The sequence below is a fragment of the Cucumis sativus genome, chromosome 4, assembly GCF_000004075.3.
Source record: "Cucumis sativus cultivar 9930 chromosome 4, Cucumber_9930_V3, whole genome shotgun sequence".
NCBI classification, from domain to species: Eukaryota; Viridiplantae; Streptophyta; class Magnoliopsida; order Cucurbitales; family Cucurbitaceae; genus Cucumis; species Cucumis sativus.
The window spans coordinates 9,632,640-9,658,109 of NC_026658.2; the positions used below are offsets into that span (position 1 = coordinate 9,632,640).

At 33.6% G+C, this 25,470-nt stretch overlaps 3 protein-coding genes across 10 annotated transcripts; 1 reads left to right on the forward strand and 2 right to left on the reverse strand.

Annotated features, from left to right (window-relative positions):
• Positions 1-1,297: 1,297 nt before the first annotated feature.
• On the forward strand, positions 1,298-5,266 carry LOC101221948 (glutamate dehydrogenase 1). 4 transcript variants are annotated; one of them, XM_004147487.3, is made up of 10 exons: positions 1,298-1,494; positions 1,663-1,730; positions 2,635-2,780; positions 3,177-3,290; positions 3,533-3,754; positions 3,854-3,928; positions 4,011-4,127; positions 4,221-4,547; positions 4,622-4,708; positions 4,816-5,266. In XM_004147487.3, exons 3-10 carry the CDS (start codon positions 2,673-2,675, stop codon positions 4,999-5,001), a joined length of 1,236 nt encoding a protein of 411 aa, XP_004147535.1. In that variant the 5' UTR covers positions 1,298-1,494; positions 1,663-1,730; positions 2,635-2,672; the 3' UTR covers positions 5,002-5,266. The 4 variants fall into 4 exon arrangements, with proteins under 4 accessions (XP_004147535.1, XP_031740155.1, XP_011653469.1 ...); XM_031884295.1 differs by having other exon boundaries at positions 1,361-1,378; XM_011655167.2 differs by lacking the exon at positions 1,298-1,494 and having other exon boundaries at positions 1,521-1,730.
• A 348-nt stretch (positions 5,267-5,614) lies between these two features.
• LOC101221716 (putative H/ACA ribonucleoprotein complex subunit 1-like protein 1) lies at positions 5,615-7,637 on the reverse strand. Its single transcript, XM_004147486.3, has 4 exons — positions 7,388-7,637; positions 6,957-7,105; positions 6,731-6,846; positions 5,615-6,012 (listed from the first exon to the last, which is right to left on the reverse strand). The coding sequence occupies exons 1-4, from the start codon at positions 7,536-7,538 to the stop codon at positions 5,844-5,846; spliced, it is 585 nt and encodes a 194-aa protein (XP_004147534.1). The 5' UTR covers positions 7,539-7,637; the 3' UTR covers positions 5,615-5,843.
• An 8,395-nt stretch (positions 7,638-16,032) lies between these two features.
• Positions 16,033-23,801, reverse strand: LOC101221479 (casein kinase 1-like protein HD16). Of its 5 annotated transcripts, none has more exons than XM_031884206.1 (18): positions 23,426-23,801; positions 23,031-23,089; positions 22,235-22,671; positions 21,851-21,976; positions 21,690-21,763; positions 21,520-21,589; positions 21,382-21,437; positions 21,216-21,287; positions 20,828-20,922; positions 20,629-20,695; positions 20,421-20,550; positions 19,850-20,068; positions 19,571-19,701; positions 18,401-18,575; positions 18,213-18,303; positions 17,543-17,700; positions 17,217-17,405; positions 16,033-16,672 (listed from the first exon to the last, which is right to left on the reverse strand). In XM_031884206.1, the coding sequence occupies exons 3-18, from the start codon at positions 22,646-22,648 to the stop codon at positions 16,613-16,615; spliced, it is 2,127 nt and encodes a 708-aa protein (XP_031740066.1). In that variant the 5' UTR covers positions 22,649-22,671; positions 23,031-23,089; positions 23,426-23,801; the 3' UTR covers positions 16,033-16,612. The 5 variants fall into 5 exon arrangements, with proteins under 5 accessions (XP_031740066.1, XP_031740067.1, XP_004147533.1 ...); XM_031884207.1 differs by having other exon boundaries at positions 22,235-22,674; positions 23,031-23,119; XM_004147485.3 differs by having other exon boundaries at positions 23,031-23,119; positions 23,426-23,800.
• Between the last annotated feature and the right edge of the window lie 1,669 nt (positions 23,802-25,470).

Below are 25,470 nucleotides of genomic sequence, written 5' to 3' on the forward strand. Positions count from 1 at the left end.
AATTGTGGTTGTTTCATTATCATATAAAAAAGAAAATTGTGAACAACTTAATTCTGCGTCATTACTGTAATTGTTGAATTCTAATTTAATTGATAACAATGAATACTAAAATATACGAAAGATTTATATTAAAGATATTTGGAATAAGAAAGTGAAGTTGTGAACTCTTGATCCCACAATTTAATAAGTTATTGAGACAATACATAAAATGGGTGATTTTTAGTCGTAGGACACAAACTTCCTTCGACCTTGGATGGAACTCCCAAACTCTTAGATTTATCTGTGTAGAGTATTAGTTCGAATATTTGAAGACATTTAATTCTATATGTTATAACCAATTGAGTGATACGAAGGTATAAATGGATGAAATATAATAATACATTCTAATGCAACTTATAAAGAATCTATACTTCTAAATGACTTACAAAGCCTTCTTCAAAGTGTACACTTTTTTTAGCTTATCTTAGATTGATTCATTAATAAGAAACATTTCTACCCCTAAATTAACCTCCCCTTCAATTTAACAAAATCACAAAATGCTATAGATCTTGAAAATCTTTGAAGTAACCTGGTCCCCTAGTTAAACTTGTTCCTACTTTAACGTTTTAGCCTCAAGTGTCAACGTTGTTTCAACATACTAGTGTAAGCTCAAGAATATATTCTCTTAAACTAAAAAGAAGACAATATCATATTATTAGGTTAATGTTTAAAAAGCACATATGTAAATACAAGACATGAATACGACACGACGAGACACCATATTTTTTAAATCAAGAACATGGAAACAACAAAAACACGGTGACTAAAATATACATTTTAAAATATATGTATAGTTTTTGTACAAGAGGGAACTTCAAGGTGAATGAGTTTATATATTTACATGAATAAAAGACTAGTTTACTGTATTTTTAAAGCATGTCTACAAAAACTGAACCTATATCAACTATGTACAATCAAATGTCTAATATGTGTCCAATAAATATTGGAATGCTCAGGTGTCAGACAGATACGCTAGCTAAGCTAGAAGGTCCATACCTCTTAGGTTAATGGTGCATTTAGGCACTACATTAGAAACCAAAAAAAAATAAAGGTGAAGAAGCAGAACAATCAGATGATGATGTATCTAATTGAGACATGAGTAAGAGAGGAAGTGGTAAATACCTTTACAAAAGCAATCATAGTTGCTAATAATAATCACATCAGCAAGAAGAAAAAAAATGAGAGCAGCCACAAGAGAAGGAAAAAAAAAAAAAGAATAGTGGGAATCTGATTTGGAATACACTCAACAACATAGCCCTGGCCTAAGTAAGCTATATAAAGATAAAACAGAAAGAAAGTCAGTGAGTGCAGAGTGACAAATGGGTGTGTGAGTCAGAGTGTGAGTTTTGGCATTATATTCTCATATTCACATTCGCTTCGCTGAAATTTTGCATGTTGGAACTGCAATTTGATAGGGGTTTAGGAAAGATTGGTGGAGACTTGGAATAGAGAAGGGTAACTCTTTTGGGGGAATTGGAATCTGATTCTACCATTTGTTGTGTTCTTGTTCTTGTGTTGGGTTTTTTGTGTTTATAAATGGATACCTTGGAGTGTACCTCGTTATTCATCAAGGAAAAATTAATGTTCTGATCTTCTTCTTCTTCTGTATTTCAACTTTTTCAGCACAGTTTCTCCTTTCTGTGAAGGGCCTAGGCTTCAGCTCTCCATTTTTGTCTTTCTTTACTCTTAAGGTAAATAACTCGATCTTTATACAATACACTCTCTCTCTCTTCTCTCTCTCTCTCTCCAAATGAGAAACAGAGTTTCCCATAAAGTATTAGTAAACAAATAGTAAAGGTTTCTCTATTTAGTTTAAATCCTTATTATACTATGATCTCTTAACTTTCACTTTACTTCAAAATTTTATTGTAAATTATATTTTCAGACTCACTGTTTTCTACGCTAAATTACAAAATACCCTCTATGCTTTCCCCTTTGTTTAAAAAATGCTCTCATTTTGAATTTACAGTATTACAATAGAACCTTTTTATAAAGGACCATCAAAGTAGAAATCCTTTAGAATTTTGGATAAATTCTAACTGAGCCCTAACAATGCTCGAGTCTCAATTTCTATTCCAAATCATTACCTTATCACCTAATTTCTCTAACATTTGTACTTTAAGGGCAGTTCTCGTTTAGATTTATTTGATACTAACTTTAAAAACTTGAAACTAGATCGAGCCCGCGTGGTTGTAATTTTCTTTTTTTAAATAAGACTCTTGTTAAACATTATGGGTAGGAACTTGTAATGTTTGTACATCTTTTAATAACTAATATAGATTTATGTTAAATTATCGTCCTTGTACTTTGGAACTATCATTTCTGTTCAATTTATTTTCTACATTTTCTATAATTCTTAAAGGATAAGTCCTCAAAGCTTCTCATTGAATGGTTCTAAGGATAGATTTGAACGAACTTTGCCTCGATCTTTCTTCTCTGTTTTTTCCTTTTTCCTTTTTCGTTTTGTTGTAAGTCAAAGATTCCATTACAGTGAGTAGTTTGTTATACATACCAAAGAAAACTTACTAGATTCCATTACAGTGAGTAGTTTGTTATACATACCAAAGAAAACTTACTCTGTTTTATACAAAACAGCTGCAGATTACTCTTTTAAAGAATCCTGGGATACAACCATGAACGCACTAGCAGCTACAAACAGAAACTTCAAGCTTGCTGCTAGGCTTCTCGGTCTCGACTCAAAGCTCGAAAAGAGCTTGCTCATCCCATTTAGAGAAATCAAGGTTTGATTCTTCTGGTGACTATTTATAACTGTTTGTTTGTTCTATTCACTTGATACAATCAGAAACAGAAATATACTAATTCAACAGCGCAAAGGGAAATGCATCTGTAAGGGTGTTAGGTAGTTTAGTTGGGAATATTGGAATGGTATTAGTAAGGGCATAAATGTAGTTTAGCTAAGGAGTGAGTTAGCTTCTTTGGTTAGAAAGCAAGCAATTGCTGAGTAATTCCAGGGAGGATCTAAGTGTCTTGTACTTGATTTATCACGTAGTCGCTATTTTTATATTTCAATATATTCCAGTTCTTGCTATGTGATTTTTCTTTTCAAAAAATTTATAGTTTCTTCGTAAGTTTTTATCTTTGGAAAGTAGCGTTAATCAGCCTTCTGGATATGACAGGTTGAGTGTACCATACCCAAAGATGATGGCACATTGGCATCCTTTGTTGGTTTCAGGGTCCAGCATGACAATGCAAGAGGCCCCATGAAGGGAGGGATCAGATATCATCCTGAGGTTGGTTGTTTTTCTTCTTATCCAGTCTTCTTTTTACAATAATCGAAGATTTGAGGGCTCCTCCTTGTATTTTACTAATGGCCCAACTCTACACCAATATCCGGGAAGTCCTAACACACTCTTATGTCAAACACTGGGAGATAACAAAAAAATTTACTTGGTGTTTGAACTTGTGACACATTGGATGATCCGAAGTCATATTTGTAGTCATATTTATGAAAGCAATATGCATATCAATGCAGGTTGACCCTGATGAGGTAAATGCTTTAGCACAATTGATGACATGGAAGACAGCGGTTGCAAATATACCTTATGGTGGAGCCAAGGGAGGGATAGGATGCAATCCTGGAGAATTAAGTATATCGGAATTGGAGCGTCTTACAAGAGTTTTTACTCAAAAGATACATGATCTTATTGGCGTCCACACTGATGTTCCCGCACCAGATATGGGAACAGGTCCACAGGTTGACTACACATACACAATCACACATAGTTTCAAGTCTAGTTTAATTCTTCAAGGTTCAGCTTTGCTTCTTCATAATTGAGTTTGTTGCTTTGAATAGACAATGGCATGGATACTAGATGAATATTCTAAGTTTCATGGCTACTCACCAGCAGTGGTAACAGGGAAACCTATTGTAAGTCTATATAAGGCTCAACTCCGCTTCATGTATTACTAATAAAACAAAAACTAATCAAAATTGACTTTCCCCATACTAGGATCTAGGTGGATCTCTGGGCAGAGATGCAGCAACGGGACGAGGCGTGCTGTATGCAACAGAGGCCCTACTAAATGAGTATGGAAAGAGCATATCCGGCCAAAGATTTGTCATTCAGGCACACCTTTACCTTGCTGCTAAAATTTCTCAGTCAAGCTAACAATTATATATACCATTATATGCTAACTACAAATATGGACTGATATGTTAGGGTTTTGGCAATGTGGGGTCATGGGCAGCCCGACTGATAAGTGAAAGTGGAGGGAAGATTGTAGCAATAAGTGATGTAACAGGTGCAATAAAGAACACCAATGGAATAGATATTCCAAGCTTACTAAAGCATGCAAAAGAACACAAAGGTGTGAAAGGTTTTGAAGGAGGAAATCCAATTGACCCCAGATCTATTCTGGTTGAAGATTGTGACATACTAATACCAGCAGCCCTTGGAGGCGTCATTAACAAGGAAAATGCTAATGAAATCAGAGCCAACTTCATAATAGAAGCAGCCAATCACCCAACAGACCCAGAGGCTGATGAGGTGAGCCCATAAACGAACATCGAACCAAATTAAGATAATCACAAAAGCTATTCATTATATTTTGTCATCTGTAGATATTGGCAAGAAAAGGAGTTGTTATTCTACCAGATATTTATGCAAATTCAGGGGGCGTTACAGTTAGCTACTTCGAGTGGGTTCAGGTACACCCCCCACCCTTTGTTCATTCATTTACCAACTCCTTTGACAAAGGGACAACGGATACACACATGATAATATAACTCAATTGAAACAAACAATACAAATGCAGAACATCCAAGGTTTCATGTGGGAGGAAGAAAAAGTAAACAATGAGCTGAAGACATACATGACAAAGGGCTTCAAAGATGTGAAGGAGATGTGCAAGAACCATAATTGTGACCTTCGAATGGGAGCTTTTACACTTGGAGTTAACCGAGTTGCCAGAGCCACAGTGCTGAGGGGTTGGGAAGCCTGAGTAGCTGCTTCTCTCAGCTCTAAATAAATGGGGAGACGCTCCACTCCCTCACCATATTGTTGCTTCTTTTTCTGCTGTATTTTCTGCATACAAAACTCTCCATTTCATAGCAGTAGTTATTTTTATTGAACACACATGCAACCATTATTATCTCTGCCTAAAAATGTCAAGTACATGGTATGGTTTTGCTTCCTCCCAATACATATTGAGAGGAAATTTATGAATTGATTTTGGATGAGAAGGATTCCTCTATAGGCTTCAGCCACCCACTTGCTTCCAAGCTTTTAGCCTTTCCCGCTCATGAATTCTTGTCCTTCTTTAGTTCAAAAGGTCAGTCCAACGCATACAAATTTCATACAAAGAAGTGGTTTTTTTAAAGTACCATATGATGATAGTTCCTTTATATAAGAAACCAAACCTTCATTCAAAAAAATGACGAGTCTAATACTAACTCCAGTCCGAAAGATAACACTAAATACATCAAGGACTGAGTACAATATCTAATGGCATAACTACAAAATACCAGTTTCAAAGCCTATGGACATTGGTCTTATTCTGTTCAAAAAGCGCAGCAATCAGAAATTCAGCTGTATGAGAAATATGACAAACTAAATTTCATCTTCCACAACCTTGATCCATGTATATATTCAGGAACAAATTGCAAAATTAGAGGTGGTTGGTAAAACATTAAAATTTGGAGCAGAATTAAATTAGGTAGTAGCTTCAGTACTAAGAGGTTCAATTCCAAATAAAATACAGTGCAAACAAAAGACTCTTGCAAGCGCTTCTCAAAACATTGCAAATGGAAAATTGGTAAAACTATGATGTTACATAATGCTAATCTAGAATCTTCCTCTACCCCTAAAGCCACCACCACGGCCACCACCTCTTGGAGGGCCACCTCTGCCACCTCTTGGGCCACCTCTGCCACGAAAACCGCCACCTCCGCGGCCACCTCTGCCGCCACCTCTGCCCCCTCCACGACCTCCGCCTCTAGAGGGAAACTGTCCCCTGAAATAATCAACAGACAAATGTTATTTCTATACTGAATCTAACACAAACATTGTGAAGCATTGCTCACTTGTTCCTTGATTTTTTCAATTTTAAAAATTTGTTTTTCTCAACACAAAATAGGGCCACTGAAGTATAACATCCGCGTAATGAAGCAATAAGATATTAGAAGCACAAAAGACAGGTTTTGGAATTTTTCATCGTCACATCAGACCCATAATATGAACCTACATTGTTAGTTTAAATTACGAGAATTTGGAAACTATAGAGAACGATGTATCTACTATCTAAACAAAAAAGATTAAAAAATAAAATAAAATAAAACTGACAAAATTCTATTCAGGATGGCACCAGTATTTCAAGTTACTCGTGATTATACTCAATTCGGAGGCCAAAGTTTCAACTATAATAGATTGTTTTACTAATTACCCCACCTCTGTTCAAGATTCAACAAAAACAAAGAAAAATGCAAAAAAAAAAAACCCCTGAAATTCTATCCAAACCATACTCCTGAACAATAAACCTAAAGCTATGTGCAATGGGCACCAAAAAAGCTCTTCTTTTTTATTGCGGTACCATAAAAGCCACTATGAAACCTCTCAAGACAAATGAACATAAGCAATAACTTGGAAATTGATGCTAATAAACATCTCGATGATCAAACTCAAATTCTAGACCTCATTTGAGGTGGGAAAAAGGAAAGAGATGGGTTACGTACTTTGGTTGTGGGAGAAATCTAGCAAGTGGTAGGAGTTTAGCTGGATCAATATAAAATTTATCCCCAGAAGCGTAAGAGGTTGCGACAATTCCTTCCATCATTTTGATCGAGAAGTACTGGAATCAGATTAACAAAAGCAATGATTTATCATTATTTTAATGAAAACAACACCATTCATCATATATCAAAACTAAACAACAACAAAAATCAAGGCCAGTGAACTCACAGATTCATTGATGGGGCCGAAAATTTCATCAACTTTCCCTATCTGAGTCTTGTTCTGAAGATAAATAGGAGCATTAAAGAAAGGAATCTTCTCATTTGTGAGCTTTGTGACTGCATCTCCCTCACACGCATGAAGGAAAGTAGAAACCTCTGTAGCAAGGAAAAAAAATTTTTAGTGACGAATATAGGTGAACTTGTGTGATTCATTCATAGACATGAAACATCAAAGTTCAAACAGCTAGAGAGAGGGAAAGTTCAAAAGCAGAATCCATCGTTATTTCCGATTATACAAACGCAAAAACCGATAACTAGTCTGCCTTAAGGAGCCCAAGTGAACATCGCATTGTAACAAAAACTGTTTTCTGAAAACATCAAGGTAGCAAGAAAAGAAGCGAAAGGTGAAGGAAAAAGCAAATAATGGTAGATACGAACCAACGACTTCAGATGGAGGACCCTCATCACGGAAGCCTCCGCCTCCACGACCACCAAAGCGGCCACCTCCCCTGCCACCGCCGCCACGTCCACCTCCTCTACCACCATCACGGCCTCCTCTGAAGCCGCCGCCGCCTCTTGGAGGTCTCATTCTTCTGCTCTTGATGTGGGGAAAGGAGAAAAAAGGAGTGAGCTTTTGTTTATCGGAGGCTCATTGCAAAATTCTCGCTTAGGGTTTTTAGGGTTTTATGGGTCTTCTTAAATTGACCCAATTGCCCATTTTATTTCTTTACCTCTTTTCTTTTTATTCTATTAAAAAAAAAAAAACTCAAATTCTATCGTAAATTAAATTATTGAAGTCTATATATATAATAAAAAAAAAATAGATTATTGTGTAATAGACATGATATTTTTGTTAATTTTTAAAAAGATTGTCATTTAAAATAATTTTTTTATTTATTGTTTATTTGTTCTTATTTGGGTAGAAAATCCCTTTTGGTAACTTTTGTCAAAGTAACCATCTGGATTGAATAATTATTCATTTGATAGTGATTTATTTCTTATACTATCACGTTATAACAATCTTGTCTTTTGAATTTTTGAATAAGAAATGACGTAGTAACCATCATGGATTTGACTTTGCGGTAACAACATTTTTTTAAAATTTTCAAAAGTTTAAACTGAGCTAAGTTGACTGATTGTTTACTATACTAAATGCTCATCCCCAACTCCACTTTGGATGGCTAACGAAGCTTCCTCTCTCACTCAATTGAAAATAACCACTTAAAAGACTTTGTAAACTCGTTAGGTTTGGTAAATTAACCATTGCATAATTTTGTAATAACACATATTTCACCACCAAGAAAAAGTTATAGTATAGTTTTCTTTGAATCTTATAAATCATGTACTATGTTGATGCCTAAATTAGAAAAGTAAAGTAACCATCTATGATAATTTTGTATTTAGGGGAATAAGGTAACCTATAAGTTAGCAATAACTGCACGAGCAGTGTTGGTTTAGTGTTAGTTTAATCTACATGTTAGTTTATTCTAATTTGTGTTTGGGGTGTAGATCATTTTAGTTTTGGTTATGATAGTATGTATTTGGTATGTAAACTATTTTAGTTTGATAAGAAAATAGTAAACAATGTAGAAAGGAATAGAAAAAAATGATGAAGGTTGAATAGTAAAAAGTTTAGGAAGTAGTACATATGGTAGCAAATTGGAAGTTTTGAAACAGTGTTTATTGTAGCTAATTGAAGATTTTTAAACAGTATTTATCATAGCAAGAGGTGAGATATTATAACCCTAGATAATCTTTGTCCCAAATGGCCTCTGAATGTTCAATGTTAGAATTTTAAAAACGTGCTAACGATTTACCCATTCTCCAATGACAAATGTATTTTTCTAATTTTTTATTACTATATTTTAAAGATTTACAATAAGTTTTTAGGACTATAATAATTCACTTCTTGTCCAAACACCACCTCGAAGTTGCATTAATAGTCTAACATTAAAAAAAAAAAGTTAATAATATCTTCTAAGGATAATATGTGAACGAACAAAATATGAATAATAAAAGTAGGTAGGACATAACATTCGTGTTAGTAGTTTGAATGAAAGTTGAATTACATTTGGAACTAATTTTGGAATAATTAAAGTGATTTTTTGTGTTTGGTATAAGAGATTACAAGTAATTTTATTAAAACCACTTTTAAATCACACAATAGCTCCACATTATTTTTAAAATTAGTTTGCAGTGAGTTTTAAACTACGAGCAAATCAAATGTCAATCTTCTATTTATTCTTTAAAACATTAAGATTTATATTTCTTACATGACCAAAATACTAGGAGTGTGTTTGGACCCCATGTTATCAGTGTGGACTTGGGTTATAATAACCATAACTCACGTTTGGAGCCCTTGTAATGGAAATCATAGTTTTAGGGTTTCCATTATCCCGTTTTTTCCCTTAATCCATCGTCTTTCATTCTCAACTCTTCCCGGTTTTCTCCCTCTCACCTCGTATTCATCCCTTCTCCACTCGTCTTCAATCTCTCAACCTTCACTTCATCCTTTTCTTAATATGTTTAATCCTTTTTCCAATTTTCAAACGAAATCATCCCGTCTCTTCAATCCTTGTCAACCACACTGATTTGGGTTTAATGGCCCAAAAAAATAAATCCCTTTTTACCTCAACTCAACTTCAACCTATTTCAATTGTTCTTTGGCCTTCGTTTTCTTCTGGGTAAAAAAAATCTCTCTTCCTGTAATTTTGTTTCTCTCCCACTCTTCGTCCTCCATAGTTTCGTTGAAGGCTTCGCTCACAGGAGTTCAAACATACATATATACGTTCCCACTGCGATTATCAAACATAGAAACGAAGTTGGAGGTTTGGTCGGAAGAGTGCTTAATCAACCTCACAGGCATACCCAAAAAGAGCTCCCCGGTGGCTACGACGAGCTCTCCAGTAGCTACGACGATGGACCTCTTCTCCGGAATGGGATCGGGTGGAGGAGGAGAAGGTGGGGGTGGTGGAGAAGAAGAAGAATTGGAAATGAAATGTAGAGTTTGAGGGCGTAGAGGAAGAGGGAATGTATGAGTGAAATTGAGATTAGGGTTTATAATTGGGGAAGAAAATGGATGGAAAATTGAAAAGAGATGAGGAGGAGTCATTATTGAAGAAGAAGAGAAGGAAAAAAAAAAAAAAAAGAACACAAAAGAAGTGAGGGGCTTTCTTAGTTTTTGTTTGTTCTTCCAAATGGAATTATTTTTAATTTTAATATAATTCAAAATATTATTGTTTATTTACTTAAATAATGGCAAAGGCATTGTTGAGAATTCTATGGCTAAAGCAAACAAAATATTTAACTCATACCAAAGATAATCATGTTGAACAAATCTCAGTTGAGGAGACAACCTAAACTTTGGTAGGAGTATATTTATATTGAACAAATCGGAGTGAGAACAAATCAGTATAATCATATTGAACAAATCCCAGTGGGAACATATTTATTTATATATAAATGTATATATGTATATATGTATATACATATATATGCATATTTGCACTCTTTATTCCACTTTTACATGTTGCGTCACAATAAATAATTGAAATTGTAAATGTAATCAACAACTAATCGACAACATGTTTAATATGGACGTTACCAATCCATAAACTAAGTCAATTACTTCAAGCGACATTGGATGATTTGGTAAAAAAAAATTATTTACTTTCACTATTGGATTTTAAATATGAATTTGATAAAAAAAAATTAATTAAAAAATAAATCTATCACATCACTACCAACATAACAATTCCCCCAAACACATTTTATCATAACACTACTTAAATAATCATTCCCTCAAACACATCTTATCATAAAATTAGTTTTATCATAACACTAGTTTTATCATAACCCTAACCCTTTCATACCCCAACCCTTCCTCCAAACACACCCTAGGAGTGTAAGAATAACCCCGAGTAATCTGACAACTCAGACTATCCAACCTATACTATATGGGTTGGATGGAGTTAAGTTAAAATGTGGGTTAGGTTAGGTTGAAGAAATTGAATTTTTTGGGTTGGGTTAGGTCTCGGGTTGGAGGGTTGAAAATTTTAGTTCAACCCAACCCAACTCGAATTCATATAATATATATAAATATATTTATATTATATATTTTAATATTTATTTAATAAGATCAAAAAAAAAAATAGGTTAAGAAATCAGATCATGCGCTTTCCTTTCCTTCATTCTCTTCCTTGTGCGTTCGTCTTCTCAAATCTCCTCCTTCTTCATTTGTCGTTCGTCTTCTCATATCTCGTCCCTCTTCATCGTTCATCTTCTCAAATCTCATCCCTCTTCGTCGGTCCTTCGTCTTCTCAGATCTCCTCCATCTTAGTCGATTGTTCATCTTCTCAGATATCACCAACTGTTCGTTTTCTTAGATCTCCTCTCTCTTCGTCGTTCGTCTTCTCGGATCTCCTCCCCTCTTTGTCGTTTGTCCCTCTCCTCGTCGTTCGTCTCTCATCTACTATTTTCGTCGATTTTCCCCCATCTATTATCTTCGCCATTCGTCCCTCTCCTCACCATCCATCCCTTATCTTCTGTCTTTGTCGTTCATCTTGGTCGTCCGTCACCTCCCTCTCCTTGTCGTCCGTCTTCCAACCCGACAACCCAACTCAATCCATATTTTAAAGATTGGGTTGAAAACTTAATTCGAGTTATTCGAATTGTCAATCAAAACAACCCGAAAACATGGGTTGGGTTGAGAATGTCTCTCAACCCAACTCGATTACACCCCTACAAAATACATTTCATTATTTTTCATAAGATGAATGCAATATTTTCTTTTAAAGTATACCATAATAATATTTTTAGAAAATTAAAGTTATTTTCTTTAACAATTACAATTAATCTAGAGCATATAATTTTTTTAGGGTTTTTTCAAAAATATACCAAATCGGCAAAATATTTACACTGTATAGAACAATTTTGAAAATGAAAAATGCTCACAGGCCCACAATGGAAAATACTAAAAATGCGTCAGTCAACACGCGATTAATCGGCCATACGCATGTTAGAATTTATGTCATAAAACTTGTAGTTTGTAATCATATTCTATTTAATAAGTCGTTATTGAGAATTTATTAGTGAAATTAAATACTATAGACTTAAATCCAATAAACTAAGGTCCCAAGACCATTTTTTAGTAAACTTGAATTTTATGTAAAAACATAAATATGGATCAAGTTCGAGTATATAGCCTAAATAGTCTATAGTATATGAATAAAGTTAGACACCTTAGTTTGGGGATACTATAGATGCGACCCACTTTGTAATTAGTTTAAACGATGTAATCCTGAATCGTTCATGTAAAGACATGAAAGTTGGAGCATCCTATGTAAAGAGTTTACATAAGACTTAACCATGAAATAGTCACTTTTACGTTACAACATCGTTTACTGTTTAAAACTAACTATTTCGATTATTGATGACCTAGGCAACTTAATCTTAATCCTGGGCTAACTACGCACTCCTGTTCACACGAGATTATCCTTAGGTTTCTATAGGTGAGGGCATCGCTTCAACGCTGGCCCAATAAGCCTCTCATTTTAGGGGTAAGACTCGTTAAATAGTTGGAACTTGGGGACATAGGGTGCAAGACGAAATTCACTCCTACTCACTTAAGGGTTAGTAGATAAGTTGTTCTCTTAAGGACTTAATCCAAGTGTTGAACAAGGGGTCTTACTCTCTCATTTGCTCGAGAGGGATTCAGTTTATAGATTGAAACTTAAACCAATTGTTCAATAGTGGATGAATGAGACTTAAAGAGCAAGATGTAGTCTCATGGATAAAACTGTAATTTGATCTAGTCTAGGTTATGAAGAACCTGTAAAGGATTAACTTACTGATCATGGTTATATCAAATGAGGGGAGTGCAACTATGGGACTTTGAAAATAATTGTTAATTAACAAATGTTGATTAGCTCGGTCTAAAAGAATTTAGCCAGTAAATCTCATATTGTTCGAACTCATGATCTATAGGTTCTCCTGCTAGCTCATATGGAATAAACTTAGAACAGTATGATAGAAAAAGTCAAATTGTTCAACTTAAGTGAGGAGAAAGAAAATGATAAGTATATATGATATAGTCATCAGTAATCAGATTAGAGATAGAGCTTTATGTTTAAATGAATTTAAATATTAAAGATTTGAATACAGAATCATACTCAAAAGCTCAAAAATGATGGAAATAGTCAAAGTTGTAAAAGATCAAAATGTTGACTTTTGATTTTGAAAAGTCAAACTTTGACCAGAAATATATTCAAATATGATTTGAATCTTGAGAAAATGAATGTGGATTCATTCTCAGAAGGTCAAAATTAGTCAAGATAGACATATTTTCGGTTTTAAAAGCCAAAGTTTGACTTTGACTTTATGACCTTTTCGCCCTTTGACCTAAGTTAGTGAGAAAATCCAACATTTTGTTTGATAATCTCAGTAACTAAAGTGGGCTAGGTGTTGTCATTTGATGAATACATAAAACCTAATAGAAAAAGTGGATTGTGTGAGATGTTGGTCCATAATGAATTATAGACGTCCATAATGAATACATATATTCTTAATTATTAAATTATTAATCTTTCAATCCTTAATAATTTAGAAATTAAAATTAGATTTAGTATTAGATCTTAATTTATTTTTAAAATTTGAATTTTATTTTGAAAATTAAAATTAGTTTTCTTATTAAGCTCTTAATTTAATTTATTTTTAAAAGTTAATTTTTTTCCAACAAAATAGGCTAACATGTTATGTTTTTGGATAAAATCTCTCAAATTTCATCCATATTTTATTAATTAAATAATTTTCAAAAAAAATCAGCTAAACTCGATGTGTTTGGATACGTACTACAAAATTAGACATAAGAATTGAAATTGCATAAAACGCATGAAAAAGAAACTTGTAAACTATATTAGAAAATTGATGGCAGTCCATATACAAAGTTACAAAAATCTTGGGCATATTGCAAAAATGAAGAAGAAAAGTACGTTGGTTACACACATTGTTGCTAGAAGAAGAGAAAAAAAGGTTTCGAGTACATATCGTTTCCTATCCGCAATGTATCCGTATGATAGAAAAAACAAAAAAAAAAAAAACAAAACTATTAACGGTAATCAGGAAAAAGCAAATAAATAAAAGAAAAAATTTTGGTGCTTTAGAGGAATGAAATTCGTTCAAGAATTTGAACTTGAATTTCATATAGTGGAAAAAGTGTCTTCAAATATGCAATGTTACGAAATGAAGAACATTGTAGGCATGGAAATGAATAACAAGTAATGGAAAAAATGTTCTTCTACGTTGAATTGCAAAGAAATCAATGACGTTATAGAAGAAGAGATAATTTGCAAACTCGCATTTGAAGAGAAAATGACAGTGACACCGCAAATTATAAGAAGGAAGAATATGGACTTTGGAAAAGAAATAATACATTTTCATACTTCTTCATACACGCAAAGGAATGAATGCATTCACAGACATACACGACTCCATTAGCTTGACTACATAATAACATATCATGAAATGAAGTTGTAGGATGAGAAACGAAGGAGGCACACAAAAGGCAGGATGTAGAAGCATGTATATATAGGTGGGGATGGGCTAAATTAATGATGCATTCAAGACCCATAAACAAACAAATATGAACAAGCATTGTGATAATGATAGTAGATAACACAAGGAAGGGGGAAATGATATATTTCAGAAACATAAAAGATAGTCAAAACTTTAAGAAACAGAAAAGATAGTTAAAACTTTAATCCACCAATCCTACCACAAAAAATACAGGATGGATATGCACAGATATGAAGAAACAGAAGCATCAGTAACAGAGAAAAAATATTACGAAAATAGTTTATCAAATGGTATGCACGGGTATTAAAAGACAGAAGCATGAAGAATGGCATAGAAATTACGAAAATAAAAAGTCATTACAACAGCATCAAAAAATGTAGATTGTGTAGTCAAAGTGAACACAAGAACAAAACAACATATATAAGCATGTAAATATGAAAACCGAACAGTAATCCAAATGTAACGAATTCACATAACATAAAATGAGCATGAAAAAATAACACGTATGAAAAGAAATCATAAAATGCTCCGTTCAGAGGACCTCACCATCAACAATTTAAAAAATAGTGAAAACGTTGACCTTCATCCCTACTTTGCTCGGAACGATCCACTGCCACTCTAGATATAGCATCTATCAATTTTCAGTAAAGTGAAAGTCTAAGCAGTAAGAAAATGTTGGAGTGACAAGATTAGAAGACCAATCATACAACAAACTAGAAGGGCTTCGAAGGTCTCAATCGTGGAAATGAAGCTAGTCAATGAAACCCAAAAATGGACAGTGAAGGGGAGAGAAAGGTAGTGTCACAGGGGAGTTGAGGAGAGATTGAGAAGGCAAAATGGAAAATGTGAGACAGGTTGAGGAGGTTTTTATGAAACTCTAAAGTAGCGTTATGATAACGCTTCGTCGAACAAGTCAGCCAACCTTAACTAGAGCTCAAACGGCCTCTCAATGAGTCAAATGGTTGAGCAACCTTAGTCAGAAAATCAAACAAGGCAGGTGACTAAAAGCTTATTGAACTTTTTATTTTTAAACATAAACATAAAGCAATAATCATCAAACTGTTGCCTAATCACGCCAATAAATTATTGATTACCCTCTAAGTGGGAATTAGTCCTAATTTTCTTTTCTTCGAAACTGATTTGGTAACCTCCTTACTTATCATTTTTTACAACATTTTTAAATAATTCCTTGAAATAGTTCTCAATAATTCATACGATTTTCCTACCTTGAAATCCAATCCCAAATGGATAATTTTTAGATCAACCCAAATCCTTACTTATCAAACTAATGATATTACACCTTATTACTAGTTTCTAAGTTTTAAAGATTCCATATGTTATCATTTTACATATTATATATATTTTCCGTTACCAAATAATAATGCATAGGACTCCAATGTCATTAGAATAGCAAACGTAACCCAAAAAAATACAATACTATCACCGTTATCGTTATCCTCGTCCCTAGAATTTCAAAGTGTTACCATCCTTATAAAATAAATGAGCAAGAATTGGATTAACCATTGTTAAAAATGGTTTAATCAAATATTGGATAGAAGAATGAGAAGCTCAATTTTTTGAATGTTAGTTTTGAAGACTTTACATGGTAAAAGACTAGAGAGGTTGCAATCAAGTTGTACAAAACTCGTCTCCTTTTCTTTTTCTTCTTTTTCTTTTCATTTTTTCAATTTAGAATCCCATTATGGAGGTTTGGCATTATGACCATAATTTTGGCCACAAATGCAAGTACCTCTCCACAAACATTCTTTGTTTCTCTTGCCCTTTCCATCACAATCCATCCTCTCTTCCATTGCTTTCCACCACCATTACAAGTTCTTTAACTAATGGAATGGAGACACGTTGCATTTTCAAGCCCATGAGAATAGAATTAAAAATATAATTCATATTCTCTTCTCCACCATTTACCCTCATCCCCCTCCTCTCTCTCAAATCCCACATCTTGAATCAACTCAACTCTCTCAGCTTCCACATTTCAAAAAAAAAGGTTTGTTCTGTTCACTTTTTGCCCCCTCCTTCTGCTGGGGCATTGCCAGAATATACATACAAATTACACTGTTCATGAATCATAAATTAGCAAACCGTCCGCCCATAACATATCGATGCGATGTAGAGATTCTTCGACCATTTCTCCTGCAAAACATATGTTGTAGAAACCAACCATTACTACAGTAAGTCGTAAACTTTTGCCAAAATTGAAAACATGGTGTTCAGCAGTACCACAAAAGTTGTTTGAATAAATCAGGTTTCAATAAGGTATAATCGATTTCATGTTCAGATTTTTATCAATGTTATGCATGAGCATTTCATTTTCAGCAAGAATTTTCCATTTTCATACGATCGGTAAAAGTTCAATGCAAGAAACTCAAGATAAGGTAGAAAGTCCAATTGAGCAATTTTTGAGTGCATCCAAGATGGAGATGCCCCATCTTTATGCATCTCACTCAAAAAACAATAAAAAAACATTTCACAAAAAAGATAACAAATTATTACTTGATAAGTTATAATTGGACAATATAGTGGGGATGAATAAAGATAGTTGCAGCCTAGAATGCACAAAGATAAATGCAACGTGGGGATGCACGTAAGTGTTGGATAAATTTCATTATGAAGATAAATGCAGCATGGGGATGCACGTAAGTGTTGGATAAATTTCATTATGAAGGTGTGTTCATACCTTCACGTGTGTGCTGGGAAATGCAGATGTTCGCAAGGTTTCCTGAGTTTCGTCCATCAATTTTCGTTTCGGTATGCTTAATATGAAGGCAGCCTGATCTGCAGTTGCTGCCATGCATGTTATCCTATAACCACTTTCCCATCTACGATGAATGCCTTCACTTGGGTACAAAAAATCAAGCTCCACAACCTTGAATAATCGATTCCATACAGGACAAGAAGAACCCAAGAAATAGTTTTCAGAAGGCAGCAAATAGCTGTATAAAAAAGAAAAAACAGCAAAAGTTTGAATAAACCAACAATTCGTAAATTAGGAAGAAGTAATACCTGATCAGAAAAGCCAGCATTTCTAGACATAACCACACCCCAACGACTTCCTGCAGTGGTCATGGAAGTGACATGGAATCCTTCTTTCCATTTCTTGTTTATCCACTTGAAAGGGAAAGATTCACTAACTTTATAGGATTGCTGAGTATAAGGTGTTCCTACAAGATAATGCCGAAACTAAATAAGAACAAAAGATCGTAAATGCCTATTATTGGATCATAAATAAACAATCAAAAACCAAGCAGAAAGATAAATTTTGGAGTTCATATCATGAATAATCCAGCTGCTAAATTATATTTTATTATAAAACAAGATTAGCAGCACTTGGAGACAAACATGAGAAGTCTGTATAATGATGACCTGGACAATAATTTTGAGAACCCATTGAGACGTAAGTGTATTGCTGCTAAATAAAGAGGGGAAGCTTTTCACTGGAGGTAAAAAGGACTTCTCAATAAACTTACAACAATAGAATCAGTTGAAACACCCAGTTAAAAGGACTATCATAAAAAAGGTCTAGTATTCTTGCGGTCAAAACCACCATACGAGTTAAGTAAAAAATTACGTGTAAACTAGTTGGCATGACGAGAAGAAATAGAGGAATCATACAATTCCATATATCACTATATCTGAATTTGAAATGCTAAAACTCGAGTACCAAGCCACTGACCTTTTGACATAACAACCAGGGAACTTCCATTAGCTGCTCCAGCAATCGAACTAATATAAAAGTTCTTTTCCCACTGCTCCATAATCCAATCCTGATAAGAATCCAATTAAATCAAGATGATTTAACACAATAAAATTATATGGAAACACTATAGTAATCAGAAAATAAAGCTCTGTGATGAATGCAACCTTGTGAAGGAACACAGATGACAACTCGTAAACCTGGGAAGAGAACCCTGTTCCAGCATCCATGATTAGAGCCCAGAGATTTGATGCTGAGGCCACACAGCTTATAAGCAATCCATCTTCGTTACCCTTTTCTATATGTTGGCGCAACCTTGAGTCTGCAACATTGTAGTGGTACCTACACGTCCAGTAACTTCCTTTATAGGTATAATGAATAAACACATTGTATCTTTAGATTATTCTCTTGCAAAACAAAAACACACTAATGAAGTTTCAGTAATATTTGGAACATTCAAATGATAGAAGCAGGTGATCATTATAAATTGTATATATCTGTTCATGAGGAAAGAATAATGAATACAAATTGTAGTTCATTAATTTAATTTATAATGAAGAATTGATGAATCAGTGCACTCATCTTCTCATATTACTAATAGTTGGTGTTAAATCTTTTCCTCTCAATCAGAGGCAAAGATCAAGACATAGAATCCAAAAAATAATCGTCTTCTTTTGCATTGAAATGATATTAAAAACAAAAGAAATAAGTTCTATCATAATAACATTGTAACAAAAAAATCTCCATTCTCCTTTTTCTGTCAGAGCCAATTGAAACCAACTATGTAATTTCCTTGGATGATCATGATCATGATCATGAATGAAGAATGGATTGTGCGATGCTATTTTCGAAGGGAAGTTTCATTTCATCAATTTCGTTCTTTCAAATGCAACTTAGTTCCTAGTTACGAACCAAAGAAAATGCCAAACTACCTCAACATTCCACTCTCTGGATATTAACTTGAATTATTTTTGTATATATATATTAAATATCTTTTAAGTACAACTTGGGGGAGAGGGATTTGAACCCGAAATACCTTGTCCTTGGAAAGATACAAATGTCAATTAAGCTAAGCTCATTTTGATTATCAAGAGTATTTCTAATGTTGTTTTCCAAATGATGACCATCTTTCTACTTTCAACATTCATGAATTGACACGATCATAAAAGCTAACTGGCTCAATGCACAGCTTCGGTGTTCAAAAGTCAAACCACTATACCACTGAGGTAAATTCAATAAAAAGCAGCAAAAACAAAAGAGTGTGATCATTAAGCAATAAAAAAACAGCAGACCACAGAACATTGAAAATAATCAGCAAATAAGGACATGAGACGCACCTTTGCTTCATGGGCCGACGTGCATTATAAACCGAAATCCATTGAGTAGCAGGACTGCCTAACCTCACTTTCTTCTTTGGTTGCTCATCTTCTTCCAAATTTATGAGCAGCCTACCACGCTTTTGCCCAACCTATTTATAGCAAGAAAACCATATAAAATGAGGAAGGCACTTCACAAAAAATTAAATCCCAACTTAAGTCGAGCAAACTAAAACATTACTGTTCAGGTTGGAAGAAGATAGAAAAAGGAAGTTCAGGCAGGATGAAAATAGAAGATACCTTCAATGCTCCATCAATTCGAATTGGCCTCAGTGGTATGCATGGATCAATCAAGCCTTCAAAAAAGGATATTAGTTTCGAATAATTTGGCTCCTCATCAAATTTCATATTTATTACAGCTTCAAGAAACTGCTTGAATGGTGCTGGACAAAAGCAGCACATCAACTCTGGAGAAGTGGCCATTTTTTTCTTACATACTAAAAAACTCTTGTTATCACCCTGCATTTATTAGTCCATAAAGAGAAGAGTGGTTCGTTAGAGAGAGAGGGAGGGAGATAAGTTTAATAAAATTTCATAAAAGGCAATAACTACATTTCAAGGTAGGATGAGGATGAAACATTTTTAGATAATTATGTCTGTTCTTTAATTTGGAAACTTTAAAAATGTGATTTGCCTATTTACCTGCTCTATATTTTATATAAAGAAATAAACAAATCAAAACAAGAAAAATGAACCATTGTTCCAAAATTTGATAAACAAACTATTTTGATCTTTAAACTTAAAGTAGATTGAAACACCTGAAATTAAAGTGTTACTATATTTTACTACTACAATAAAAAAGCTGATCAACCTGATATCCTTGCCAAGGTAATCTTCCTTTTATAAGGAATATTAACGTGTAAGCCAATGATTCGAGATCATCTCTCCGACTTCCAGTTCTACCTAAATGTGCATGTACACTTGCATACCTTATTGTCCCCCTGGTGGAAAAGATATATAATATTAAAACATATAAATACTTTAAGAAAATATATACAAACGTGAGAAGTCCCACAAACCTGAATATGTCAGGCCTTTGATCATATTCAACATGTTGACCACTAGCTATATCTTTCCATTTAGAAGCTGGACCAAATATGATTGTAAAACAAGCAACAAAAAAGAGAAAGTCAATTATCAAGTGGGGGACTCCCGGTCAAGAACAAGAGACTTATACTGTGAAAATAAGTTGATGCTATGTCATTAGTGAGAGCATACCTAGACCAAGATCAATAAGATACAGTTTTTTCTCATCTGCTGTCCCCGCTTGACCAAGTAGAAAGTTCTCTGGCTTCACATCTCCATGCACAAACCTTTATTTACAAGAAAACAGACATAAATAATTAGAAGTTTAAACGAGAGAATGAATGATTGAGGCTTAATTGAGAATAAACTGTATTTGTGGCTTCCCTTTGGAGCTCATTGCCCAGAGAGTACTGTAATTTACTCCATGACTATATCCAAGTGTAAAACATTTTCTGTAATCCTTTGGATTTTCTTTTCTCAATTGTTTCTTAACTGAATATATTGTTCTTTAATAAAAAAAAAAAAGTTTTATGTATCATAGAAAATGTCGAAGTAAACGAATGGAATTAAGGGAACCCACCCCTTCATGTGAAGCTTCTCAAGAATTGATATCGCCTCTACCGCAATGCAAGCTACCATAGGTGGTGACATCCTGTTAAAGATGCCAAAAATAAGAACGTTGAACAATATGTCAAATCTGCATGCACACAAAGTAATATTCAAGACAGAAACGTCATTTATCTTACGATTGGCCAAGAGTGTTCCAGACATCCCATAGGCTCGGTCCAAGCATGTCCATGACCTGGTATCCAGTTAAGAAAGGTCAGACATATAAACAAATTTGAAAGGCAAGCCATTAAGGAGCAGTCTAGTTCAAGCCTCACCAAAATATAGAAATCACCCTGGCGACCTTTGAAATGAACCCAAGGAATTCCATAGCATCCATTTAAAGCACTTAACAAAGAAAAACAAGAGGAAGCCACGGAAGTTCAGCAACGTCAAACATCATTACCTTAATTCTAAACCTTAAAAATGTTTATCCAATGACTCTTACCTATACACTTGCCATTCATATGGAGGTCCATAACTGCAACCTTTACTATTGTGATGCTCAAACTTCAGAGCAACCTGTAAGTTCATTCTAATCAGGAAACATGCTCCCACATGATCTATTGATCAAATAATAACAATGAAGATTAATGTAGTGAGTGATACCTCAATTGCATCAGGACCTGTCTGATCAGTTCCACCACTGACTCTTCTACCAACAAAAACTTGGCCAAAACCACCCTTGCCAAGTTTTTTTTCAACCTTATATACAGGAGAATTGCCCACTTGTACCTACGGATCAAATGAAACACATCAGTCGAATACTTGTACAGCCCAACCATATTGGGATTTTGTTTTATTTGAAGGGAGAGGACAAGTATGCCGTGATTGAATCCTTGGACTTCGGAGAAACTTTTTTTGAAAAAAAATGATGATAGAATAAAACGAATATGTTAATGTAACTGATAATGAAGCCTCCATATTGATGTAACTATTCTAAAAATGATATACAGCAACAAATGAATAAGGTCATAAGAAGACAAGAGATACCCTATCAGGAACAGGGGCTGTGCCTGCTTCCTCTTCAACTCCCATTACTTTATCTGCACTTCCACCCTCTATGGCCATATCTTTATTTGCAACGGCCTCAACTCGATTGAAAACAGGCTCTGCTGCCCCAATGGCACCAGCTTCAGGAAGAACCTCACAAGGTTCGGGATCTAAGTCTATCAATCTGATTCCACGTCCTCTCCGAGCAGCTGTTGGTCTTGCAGGAATAGCCACTGAGGGACCTTTTGCTACGGCTTGCGCATTACCACCTCTTCCTCTTCCACCAGCAACCCTTCTTCTGGTTCTATTAGGGGCAGGCACTGCCAAATTTTCTCCTTGATCGAGTGGTTGTGTACAAGGCTGAAGATCATCAAGCCGTCTAGATCTCCTGGCTCCACTTCGCAACTCAGGCATTGTCAACCCATACACATCACATCCTGCTTTATGCACCCAAAAAATTAGATTATATCCAAAAAATTTCAAATCCAATAATATTGGAAAACAAAGATAGAGCCCTTACCGGGCTGGGCATAAAAACAAACATGTTGCACACCATCCCCTTATATTTTGAGACCAATGATATAAATTTCAAAAAGAATCTGATAAAACAAAAACAAAGAGAAAGAAACTCTCTACTTTTGACGATTACAAGTATCCAAATATCAAGCAAAGAAACAAAAACCACATAGTAAAAAAGAAAACTATCAAAAAAAAATGGGGGAAGAACACATTCAAGAGTAAAAACAGTTGAAAAGTTCTGTTCATTTAAACACCAAAGAGTAGTAGCAAAATGTACCTAAAAAATATTGCTTGATTCCGTTGCAAAATGTTAAAGGTCCTTACGCTTTCTTGACCCTTCATAAGTTGATAAATCATAAACAAAGTCTGATAAGAAAAATAACAACAACACGAATCAGACTAAACATCCAAGCAAGAGTAAAAATTACAAAGAAAACAAGTTTCGTCAAGCGATCATACATGAAAGTAAATGAACCCAACACAAAAAAAAAAAAAAAAAAAAAAAAAAAAAAAAAAAAATTCATCACAAACAAACTAAGATATTAAAAAGAAACCGATCATCCACAGATAAACAGACAAACCCAAAAGCAGTAATGATCCGATTACGATGAAAGTAACAAAAATGGACAAAAGGGTCTTAAAAAAACCAAGAAAATCATAGAAAAAACTTACAAATAGATCCGGTAACAGAGAGACTGATGATCGGAGATGAACAAAATTGGATCTGATCGAAGATTTACCCCCAACAAAAGGAAAAAAAAAAAAAAAAGGTATGATTGGAGTCTTTGATGTTGGGTGACTGAAAGGAAAGAGTCAGGCAGAAACACAAAACTTGCTTTTTCGATTGTTCCTGTGTATTTTAGAGTTATGGGGTTGGAATCAAAGATAAGCTCTGGACATGGAAAACGCTGTAAGAAATTTATCTTTGCTTGCCCTAAACTTTGTTATTTTTTTTTTTCTTTTAATATTATTATCAAGTGGAGATTGAGATTTTCAAGATTTAGTTTTCTTTTCTTTTTTTTTTTTTTCTAATTTGTCCAAAAGGTAAAATTTAAGAAGAAAAAGGAAATTCTAGAAATGAAAAAAAAAAAAAAATTGAGATTGTGAATGATGATGATGCTGCTACATTCATGTTTTCCACTTCAAATATGTCTATCTTTCCAATATTGTAATTTTCTTTTCATTTTTAAAAGTATAAAATAAACTTTTAGTCCTTTAACTTTTATTTATTTTCACTTTGGTCCTCATACTTTTTAAATTTTGAATTTTGGTCCTTCAACATCTTTTTTTTACCATAACTTTCTATTTTGGTTATTCCTTCTCAATATCTCAAATTTTAGTTCTTTAGGTCTCATTTAATGTCTCAATTTTACTTTCTATTCTTGTTCTTAAACACTTCATATTTAATCTCTTCTTTTTCCTTTTTTGTTTGTCTTCTATTTCAAAAGTTTTATATCTCAATTCCATCTCCAAATTTCTAACTTTTTCAAATATTCCTTTTAGTTTCTCACCTTTTTTAAGTTTAAAATATCGAAAATTCAAACCTCTAATCTTTTGATCGACAATATAATAGATAAATTTTAATTGTTTGAGTTATCTTCAAGCTATGGTGTCAACTCTAGTTATGTTTTCAAAAGTCACATGACTTAGTTTCAAGCAAATGTATTGATACATGCTAAAGTGAATTTTGTTTAATAGTAATCAACATAATCTTACTCTAACATGAAAGTTCAATCTCTCCTCCTTATAGTTATTGCATTAAAAAATATGTTAATACATTATTGACACCGATAGATTTAGTATAGGTCTAGAGACTTCCTTTAACGGTCTCAGAGCCAACTTAGATGTCAATAGACTAATTTTACTTTTCACTACTAGACCAACTCATAATAGTCTAGTGAATTAGACCTACTCCTCTCTATATTCACACATATATTTCATAACATTTTAAAATGAAATATACGTCATAAGTGGAAGTAAAAGTCTTATACTTCATATTCATCGTGACAAAAAACAAGTTATCACTCGGCTACTTTTAGTCCTTAAATAATAATTTAAAAGAAAACGTAAAGATATAGAAGTAAAAAAATTGTGGATGATGGTAGGAGCTGAAAAAAATTAGGATCTTAAAGAATAGGAAAACGCATATTGTGTCCACAATTCTCAAAGAAATTAATATATATGCTTTTAAATTCTATTTTGGTTTTTAAACTTTGTAAATTGTTCTATTTTTACTCGTGAATTTAAAGGGTTTGTTTTAATTTTCAAACTAAAAAAAATGTGGTTATTATGCCTATCTCATTAATGGCTTCCATATTTAGAGGACTATGATGCAAATAATTTGTTTTAATTTTTAATTAAAGACTAAGTAATAAATTAATGTTTTATGGACGAACTCAGTGTTAAGGCATAAATGATTTATAGAATAAATTAAACATTTTTTTGTTATATATAAATTTAATTAATACGATAACCTAGAACCTACTAATTTATATTAATTTAATTAATATGATGAAAACAAACCCTTTTAAAATTTTAGGGACTAAAATAGAACAATATGCAAAGTTTAGAGATCATATGCAACAAAAAAAATGGTTAACAAAATTTAAACAACAAAATAAAAAGAAAAAAGAAAACAAGAAGATGTCTAATCAACCCAAAATTTAGCTTAATTTAACTGTAATTTAGATTTAAAATCATTTTGTAGAAATAAATTA

Excerpts from the sequence above, each read along its gene's own strand:
- LOC101221948 (XM_004147487.3), top strand. The coding sequence starts at position 2,673 with ATGAACGCACTAGCAGCTACAAACAGAAACTTCAAGCTTGCTGCTAGG. Across the intron at positions 3,929-4,010 it reads TGGTAACAGGGAAACCTATT|GATCTAGGTGGATCTCTGGG; the intron begins GTAAGTCTATAT and ends TCCCCATACTAG. Across the intron at positions 4,548-4,621 it reads CAGACCCAGAGGCTGATGAG|ATATTGGCAAGAAAAGGAGT; the intron begins GTGAGCCCATAA and ends TGTCATCTGTAG.
- LOC101221716 (XM_004147486.3), bottom strand. The coding sequence starts at position 7,538 with ATGAGACCTCCAAGAGGCGGCGGCGGCTTCAGAGGAGGCCGTGATGGT. Across the intron at positions 7,106-7,387 it reads TCCTCCATCTGAAGTCGTTG|AGGTTTCTACTTTCCTTCAT; the intron begins GTTCGTATCTAC and ends TCCTTGCTACAG. Across the intron at positions 6,013-6,730 it reads AGATTTCTCCCACAACCAAA|GGGACAGTTTCCCTCTAGAG; the intron begins GTACGTAACCCA and ends TGATTATTTCAG.
- LOC101221479 (XM_011655168.2), bottom strand. The coding sequence starts at position 22,648 with ATGCCTGAGTTGCGAAGTGGAGCCAGGAGATCTAGACGGCTTGATGAT. Across the intron at positions 21,764-21,850 it reads CAGGTCCTGATGCAATTGAG|GTTGCTCTGAAGTTTGAGCA; the intron begins GTATCACTCACT and ends ATGAACTTACAG. Across the intron at positions 21,438-21,519 it reads AGGGTGATTTCTATATTTTG|GTCATGGACATGCTTGGACC; the intron begins GTGAGGCTTGAA and ends ACTGGATACCAG.